The sequence below is a fragment of the Ixodes scapularis genome, unplaced genomic scaffold (assembly GCF_016920785.2).
Source record: "Ixodes scapularis isolate PalLabHiFi unplaced genomic scaffold, ASM1692078v2 PGA_scaffold3__209_contigs__length_174095766, whole genome shotgun sequence".
NCBI classification, from domain to species: Eukaryota; Metazoa; Arthropoda; class Arachnida; order Ixodida; family Ixodidae; genus Ixodes; species Ixodes scapularis.
This window is the reverse complement of record NW_024609868.1, coordinates 30,614,658-30,623,772: the sequence shown is the minus strand read 5'-3', so window position 1 is coordinate 30,623,772 and position 9,115 is coordinate 30,614,658. Positions and strand designations below refer to the sequence as shown.

Below are 9,115 nucleotides of genomic sequence, written 5' to 3'. Positions count from 1 at the left end.
GATTATATTAACTTTTAATTGGCTTGATGCAATTTCCCCCTTTTTCTTTTTTTTTTTCGTATCTTTTTTAGAAATGATCGAAATCGCACCCACGCTTTCGCGGCTAAGCGCAGTTTCCGCAGGCCGACTTCGCTGCAAAGAATATACCGCTTATTTTTTCAGTTAAAATGCAACGGGCAAATTTATTTCAGTTGAGAACACTCGTGCTTGGCTACATATTGTATTTTCTTAAATTTGTAATGATGGCAACTGACATTCCTTATGTACACGTAGCAAAGCGCGCATGAAGGCTACCTGGGGTGCTATGTTGCGCTTTTTGCACTCCCAGGAGACTAGGGAGAAGGAAGTGACGTCAACAACGCAGCAAATGCAGATTGGATGTTGATTTTGTTTTCTTCTGTCAACATCCATACATGCGTTTGCTGTATCGTTGACGTCACTTCCTTCTCCCTAGTCTCCTGGGAGTCCAAAAAGCGCAACATAGCACCCCTGTTCACACGGAAAAGAATAAAAACACAGAAAATATACGAGGGACAGACACACACAGTTCTTTCAACGAGGAACTACATTTAAATGATGCCCATTACACTATGATGAACCACTTTGGTCACAGAGAAAATTAAGTGAAGACGAAAATACTAGAAGATACTAGAAAAAGGATAAAAGTAAAGATAGCTGAATTTAACTTCCTGAAAAAGAAGAAGAAACTGGAGGAGATGTTTTCTATGACAACTCCGGCGCCCATCTCTGATGTCGATAACGACGTCGAGGGTTTGGAAACATTGTCTGTGGCAGTTTTGATCCCAAATGCTTCGATTATCTCTCGGCCATACTTGTCCTCGTGTGAGCCTAACACGGTAGTGTTTTCATAGCTAGGAGAGCAATCTTGGCGGGTGCGGGCATGGAAAACAATCGGATGGTTGGAGTCGGATGACGCCTTGTTGACTTCGAGAAAGTGTTCCCTAAGGCGAACGTTCAGGCATCGTCCCGTCTGACCGATGTATTGGCTGCCACAACTGAGCGGAATAGAATAAATTGGCTTCTCTTGGCATTTGACGTATTTGTTGAAGTGTTTGATGGTGCATTCTGGTGGACGACTTTCGTTATTTACCTTTGGCACATTTGTTTTAGCTTCATCCGACATGTGAATACCACCTTCGTGCCGAAGCGGGCAGCGAGACTCTTCAGGCGATGAGCAGTATTATGCACATATGGAATACAAGCCGGGCGTGTGTGGCTGTGTCCTTTGTTGTTAGATGATCGACGGTTGGGGCCTGTAATGAAATGCTGAAGGGTAGTACGGAGGAGGTCTGCTGGATACCTGGCTTGGAGAAGGCGGTCATGCTGACGTTGGGCGCTTGCTGATGAGAGGTGGGGACATGATTTTGAACGAGAAGAGGTAACAGGGTTCGAATAATTCCAAGCTTTACCGATTTAGAGTGGTTGCTGCAGAAAGGGAGGACCGGTTTTTTTGGATCCTTCAGTCAACTCTCGTTGAATACAACGGCAAAATATTAACACAAGAAGGGTGTTTGTATAGGCTCCTGCCTAGCCCCAATACTTAGTGAAGTGTTTCTCATGTACGTAGACCGAACAGTTAAGTCACGACTGGATATTTTCGCCCCCGAATGCCGCGTGTATCGATACGTAGATGACTATCTTGTTATTCATCCGACCTCTATCTCCTCACGGGCCATTTGTGAGGCATTCAATTCCTGCTCGTCGGGTCTTGGGTTTACGGGTGAAGAACCAACAGAAGAGGGACTTCAGTATCTGGGTTTAAGGCTTCATCTTCATCCTCAAGACATATGCTGGAGTTTCCAGCAACGATCCAAAAAACCGGTCCTCCCTTTCTGCAGCAACCACTCTAAATCGGTAAAGCTTGGAATTATTCGAACACTGTTTGCCTCTTCTCGTGCAAAATCATGTCCCCATCTCTCATCAGCAAGCGTCCAACGTCAGCATGACCGCGCCTTCTCCAAGCCGGGCATCCAGCAGCAGACCTCCTCCGCACTACCCTTCAGCATCTCATTACAGGCCCCAACCGTCGATCATCTAACAACAAAGGACGCAGCCACACACGCCCGGCTTGTATTCCATGTGTGCATAATACTGCCCATCGCCTGAAGAGTCTCGCTGCCCGCTTCGACACGAAGGTGGTATTCATATGTCGGATGAAGCTAAAACAAATCTGCCAAAGGGTAAATAACGAAAGTTGTCCACCAGAATGCACCATCAAACAGTTCAACAAATACGTCAAAGGCCAAGAGAAGCCAATTTATTCTATGCGGAGGGCAAGTTCGTCTGCTTCTTGCGCAGGGGGTAGCGGTGACGTCAGAACGCCGAGCCCTGATTGGCTGATCGCGACCCCCTATCTGAGCGTCGTCTGCGTCTGTCTTACCTTTCCTGCAACTTTCGGAAGTGCAGAGGCCAGATTCACGAAACAATCTTACGCCAAAAATGTGCGTAAGACAAAACGTAAGAGCAAATTTGTATTCACGAAACGAAATTATCATAAGTTTTGCGCAGGTTACGACGGAATCCTGCGGCAGCTCCGAAGCTGTCTTACGCACTTCTTACGATCAAATCAGCATGGCCGACAGCGTCGCGGTCGCGACGACCCATGGACGTTTATTTTTCTACGTGCGCTTCTCACGCGTCCCGACTTCAAGCAGCAAAAAAAGTAAAAAGTACTTGAAACAGACCACGACGAACAAGAACGCTGGATCCACAAACACTCGGGAAAAGCTCCAACGGCCACGATTTCAGCGAACGCGACCAAGCGAGCACGGCAGTTAGGCCTAGCAGGTACAGGGTGTCACAAAAGAAAATTTACAGGGTCTTTTTTACCGCAAAAATAAACTAGGCATCGCCGAACGCTCATTCTCCGCCCAAAGGTAAAGCTAGAGGTCACAACCAGATGCCAAAGTTTCAGCCCGATCCGATAACTTAATCAAAAGTTATAAGTGATTTTCTGAAAATTTCAATGGGAAAATGGAGCCCATTTTTGCCCGTTTTCGGTTTCTGGTGCCATAGACCCCCATGTGTTTGAAAACTCCGTCGGCCGCCATTTCCCCATTGAAATTTTCAGAAAATCACTTATAACTTTTGATTAAGTTATCGGATCGGGCTGAAACTTTGGCATCTGGTTGTGACCTATAGCGCTACCTTTGGGCGGAGAACGAGCGTTCGGCGCTGCCTAGTTTATTTTAGCGGTAAAAAAGACCGTGTAAATTTTCTTTTGTGACACCCTGTACTCTGCGACTCGGCGACCGTCTGCCCACGACCGGCTGGCTGCTGAATGGAATATGCCCGCGCGACCCTTGTGAACCCTTTCCGTAATATACTTTGATCGCTGACCTCAATTTTAGATTAAGAGGTCAATTTCTTCCTCTTGTTATCTCCTTGTTTCCCGAGGCAACGGTGACTCTCGCCAGTGAAAGAGCGGTGAATCTCCGACAGACGCAGGAAAGGTAAAGCTGCCATCGCTTTGACTAGCAGACGTAAAGCAGACGACGTTAACTGCGCCAACCCGCCGAGGCCGCTAAGGAATGAGGGGTCTCGCCGCACACGAAAGGAGGGAAAAAGTATTTGGGAGGGAACTTGCGGACACGCTCACCTCTCGGTTCTTAGCAAACAAACCTCGGCGCCTAGGTACACCTCGCCAGTGAGTCCTTTAACTTCCCTCCTTGATGCGCGTCTGCTAGTGGTTAGACAAAAACAACTCACCGCTCGAGTTATTTCGTCTGCCCTCTCTGAAAGGCGAAGTCGAGCTCGCTCGTAAAGACCTGCACTTCCGAAAGTCGCAGGAAAGGTGAGACAGACGCAGACGACGTTGCGAGCAGACGACATTGCAAAGGAGCAGACGACGCTGAGATAGGGGGTCGCGATCAGCCAATCAGGGCTCGGCGTTCTGACGTCACCGCTACTTCCTTTCTAATGCGCAGAAGACAAAAATGAGCCCACTTGCGAGGCGTATTCCGCTCAGTTGTGGCAGCCAATAGACCTTTTCCACAAGGGCGTCGCCATCTTGAATTGACGTCACTTCCAGTATGGGCGAAAACGTAACTTTGCCGTTGCCACGCCAATAGAAGACATTTAGGATATAAGCCTAACCGTCACACATTCTCGTTTTGGCTCGCCTCTATTTTTTTACTAGTTACAGGTTGAAACGTTTTACTTTTTTTTCGTCGCCCATACTGGAAGTGACGACAATTCAAGATGGCGGCGCCCTTGTGGAAAAGGTCTATACATCGGCCAGACGGGACGATGCCTGAACGCTCGCCTTAGGGAACACTTTCTAAAAGTCAACAAGGCGTCATTCGACTCCTACCATCCGATTGTTGTCCGTGCCCGCACCTGCCAAGATTGCTCTCCTAGCTATGAAAACACTACCGTGTTAGGCTGACACAAGGACAAGTATGGCCGAGAGATAATCGAAGCATTTAAGATCAAAACTGCCAGAGGCAATGTTTCCGATCCCTCGATGTCGTTATTGACATCAAAGATGGATTTCCTAGCGCCGGAGTCGTCATAGAAAACATCTCCTCCAGTTTCTTCTTCTTCTTCCTTTTCGGGAAGTTAAGTTCAGCCATCTTTACTTTTACCTTTTTCTAGTATCTTCTAGTATTTTTGTCTTCACTTAATTTTCTCTGTGACCAAAGTGGTTCATCATTTAAATGTAGTTGCTCGTTGAAAGAACTGTGTGTTTCTGTCTCTCGTATATTTTCTGTGTTTTTATTCTTTTCGTGTGAACTGACATTCCTTAGTTCGGGCGTCAGCGGTGCAGCGGATGTTCCATTATCCGGCGCGTAAAGCCAGGGCACAAAGGACTGAGAAAACCGAACGAGCCCTTGTATACAAGCACACAAAAAGTTACTGTCAGCTATGTATGCTTTCCGTGTTCATACCAGCATACAGAACTGGGTAGAAAAATCACGCAAGTAAAAAACAAATTTTCACAATGCTCCACTTATTTATTTATTTTTTTTTTTTGTGAAGCGAAACTTTTTTTAAAAAAATTTTTCACAAGCTTTTTTTCTTTCTTTTTTTCGCTACAAACATGAAACAATAGCATTTTTTTTAATCCAAAGGTTTACTTTGACAAGCGTATTCGATTTCAAATGAAACCGCTCAGCTGCCTTTGTCCCCACCGTACTCGTCGAGCGTGTTCGAACGCTAGACAAAGGCTGCTAGTTTAGACCTACCCCCCAATCGTTCCAATCAGAGCCCGGCGTTCTGAAGACCCCGTGCGCTCTCCGTCTCTTCCTCTCCATCACTTTCTCGGCGCATTCGTATTCGATTCAACATTCGACTTTGTGGCCACTACTCGGCACTATTCCATTCGAGTTCTCAAACTCATTTGAGTGTGGTGGACAGATTGCCCACCCGAGAAAGGTCGAGGGCTAACGTAAGCCGGGATGGAGGAGGGGGAGAGAGATCGGGAATCGAACGTCTAAAAGAAAAAAAAAATCTGTTTATTTGTATATGACAGTTCTTGCTTTCCAGGCGATATTTGCACCAGCGGTCTGAGGAAAATATTTCTATTTCAATGGTGACATTTTCTGAACGCGAGATTCGAGCTTTATCTTTGACAGTTGTTTCTGCTGAAAGAGAGAGAGTTCGTGCAGCCGAGGTGCGTCCTTGAGCAAACAGCTCGCACTTGCAGCCTAGCAGCGGAATATACCTTTTAATGCCCAAGCATCAAAAAAAAAAAAAAATGCTGGGAATGTAAGTACACGCGCTGAACGCCGTTCGCCTGATCCGTATTAAATATTCGAAGTAAACAACCAAACTAAGACGTTGATGAGCGCGCTTGCGAGGTGCCATTTGTATTGAGTTTTTACTTTAGAACAGTTACTGCTGCACACTGCAGTACGCGCAGTGCCTGCGACTACACGCGCGCACTCTCCTTGGATTGGGGCAATTTAGCAAAAAAAAGTATGCGGACCGCAAGTTCGTGTGCACGGGAGTTGCGATGACGTCAAAGCGCCAAACTGATTCTAGCATTGAGGTAGACCCACTATCCTTTCAATCAAAGCCAATCAAAGCTCAGCGTCGTTCTGACATCACCGCAAAACCTGCGCAAAGAAGCAGACGACAGAGTAATATAAAGTTAAACTATGGTGCCTGGAACGCGTTTCCCACTGGTGTGTTTACCTCGTCACCAAAAAAGTGGTCCCTCGATTTCCTGATGACGTCATAGAAGTGTTCGCGACCCTGGCGGTGTCCCAGCAGCTGTGGTGGATGTAGCGGACGCCTGTTCTGCTGCAGGTCGCTCTTCATTTTGACAATCCTCGGAAGCTAGAGCAGCCGGAAGTTGGGACGCCTGGGACGCTATGACGACAGCGACACTCGCGTTTGCTTGTGCTTTTCGCCGGCATTTCTACAACCGCCAGGATCGCGACATGCAACAGCATGACACTCCGGCTTCTGTGACGTCATTTATTGCCACTTCGGGACCACTTTTGATGTATGGGCGGCATAGGACGCTAAACACACCAGTCGGAGACGCGCTCCAGGCACCGTAGTTAAACTATGCGATTACGTTATTAAAGCATAGCTATGTTTCGAGCGGAAATTAATCGGCGACATGAGATCATGCCACTTCAAGCGCTCGAGCCTCGAAACATGGGAACGGGCCCAAGTTCAAAGCCGGTTGCCTGCGGGCCGTGTGTTGGACACCTTTAGAGTAAGCGATCGGTTTAAAAAGTGGGTTATGTGTGTTTCGGATCATGCTGTACAATTCATGACATCAACCGAACGAATTAACGCATCGTAACGTAACTATAACACGTTTTCCATCAGATATTTTGGGCATGACCCGCTGCGCCTTTGTAGCCTAGTAAATCGGTGGATGGCAGTGATTGGTATGCGTGCAATAATCGTGTCTGAAAATAAAAATAATAGACTAATAATTTAATGGCAGGAAACATGTCTTTGAAGCACATGGCGCACGCGCTGCCTCTTCGCTAAACGGATTCCTCCCATAGTATCTCCGAGGGGGCCGAAGACATCCAACGGACAGGTCACGACTTCGCTGGTGCCGGACCACCCTGTCAGCCACGCCAAGTCGTGACGCATATTCAACCACACTTTCTCCTTGGGAATGAGCGGATGGATGAGATATGGTGGGACCACGTACGCACTGTGTCTGCCGCGCGCATAGTCACCCAGGCACGCGGGGAATATGAATATCGGTTTATTTTCTCTCTCTCTCTCTCTCTCTCTCTCTCACTCTTGATTGATGAGCGTGGAGGGGTGGAGGAGACTGGCCTCTTTGATCCGTCCGAACTAAGGCCTTAATCCGAACCGCGCGCGTCCGCGCCGCCGCTTGGTGCGGGTTGAATAAAACGTCACGAGATGGCGCCACCAGTGCCGTTCGCTCCAGTTATCCGTTTTTCTCTATTCGGTTCTTGCCGTTCTTGCGCGCGTGCGCGCGCTAATGCGGAGATCCATCCATCCAACAAGCGAGATACAAGATGGCGGCGCCCAGCGGTACGAGTCGAGTTCTAGTCCAATACGTGGTAGTTCGCAGCGATTTATTGACCGAGCTCAAGTGGCCCACCGGAGCGGTGATCGCGCAAGCTTGCCACGCGTCTACGGCCGTCCTTCACCTGTTTCGAGAGGACCCAGACACGCGAGAGTACACGGAAAAGCTGGAGAGCATGCACAAAGTCGTGCTGGAGGCAACGTGCGAGGCCAAGTTGACACAGCTCTCACAAAAGCTCACCGATGCCGGCGTGGACCATAAACTGTGGACGGAACAACCCGAGAACATCCCTACGTGCCTGGCGACGAAACCGTACTCGAAGACGGAGGTGCAGGCTCACTTTAAGAACTTCAAACTGTTCAAGTGAAAGTGACACGTATCCTGCTAGTTCGCGGCCTTCACCAGTGCGATTCTTCGAGGCATCGTTCCGTGCCGACAGGCTCGCTTGTTTTGCTGCCGGAGTGAACGGCTTATTGACGTCTATAAATAAACTGAACGGCCGTGCTTGCCGTTACGTCTGTGGCACGACAGGATTCATTGAACTGATACGGGGTTTCGTCGTTTCGCCTCGGACCGGAAATAGAGCGTGAGCCGGAAGAGGCATTGGAGCTATCAGCTGTCTGCTGCTGAACGCTGCGTGGACGGTGCAATATACAAAGCAAAATGTCCGTTAACTGGATTTACAGCGAGAGAGGTCTCTCTGTCTTTGAGATATAGTTACACTGGTTTACACATCAGATGATTAATTTAGGCGGTGCAGTGCGACTACTTAGCTGGCATTTTGGACTTACAGTGAGCTTATCCAGATCGAAGCCTTGCTGATAAGACGTCATCGATGATGATAATCAGGTGCACAGAGAGAGAAAAAAAAATCAGGATTGGATAGAATTTACGCACTAGTTAAGCCGGTTTTGTGCACAAAACCGGCTTAACTAGTGCATACGTTTTATTCAATCCTGATCGTTTTCTCTCTCCCTCTCTTTCCATTAGAGTATTTATAAAGAGGTGTTCTGAAACATCTAACCTGTATAGTTTGTGACAGGTTAACACCCACATCTTTTCACCTTAGCAGAGCAAACATTGGAGAGGACTTTACCTCCTCTCCAGCGTTCACTCTGCTAAAGTGAAAAGAGAACACTCGAACAGCTGCAAAGCCAGTAATGTCTTTTTGTAAGATCTCATAATTCTGGTTTCACCAATGCTGGTGAGGGGTTGGGGGCAGTGGCGCCACGAGGGTAACCGGCACCCGGGGCAATAGCCCGCCGCGACCCGGGGCAGTCCGCCCCGGGTGCGCTCAGTCTTTCTGAAGATTACTGCTTTAGTGGTTCTCGATGACGCTGAGCAAGTTTCTAATTGGAACCATATGTCTGTTTTCAGTAATTAAAACGTTCATTAAATAATTTTAATTAATTAGCCGACTTATCGCAAAGATTGGCCACCCCCATAATGTCTCCTTGGCCGTATAACTAGCCTCCACAAGCCGCATAAGTGTAACTTTAACGGCTTCTTTTAAACAAATATGTTTAGTTAAAAAAAAAAAACTGTATATATGTATGTCTTTGTAAGTGTACAAATTAAAAAAAGAAAACAACTTTAAGGCTACATTTATGCAGTTCGCGCAGG

At 47.5% G+C, this 9,115-nt stretch overlaps 1 protein-coding gene across 1 annotated transcript; it reads left to right on the top strand.

The window, feature by feature from the left end:
* The first annotated feature begins 7,445 nt into the window (after nucleotides 1-7,445).
* On the top strand, nucleotides 7,446-8,006 carry LOC8040255 (putative peptidyl-tRNA hydrolase PTRHD1). The gene has a single exon (XM_002414061.4). The coding sequence runs from the start codon at nucleotides 7,482-7,484 to the stop codon at nucleotides 7,857-7,859; it is 378 nt and encodes a 125-aa protein (XP_002414106.3). The 5' UTR covers nucleotides 7,446-7,481; the 3' UTR covers nucleotides 7,860-8,006.
* The last annotated feature ends 1,109 nt before the right edge of the window (nucleotides 8,007-9,115 follow it).

Coding starts and splice junctions, on each gene's coding strand:
- LOC8040255 (XM_002414061.4), top strand. CDS start 7,482: ATGGCGGCGCCCAGCGGTACGAGTCGAGTTCTAGTCCAATACGTGGTA.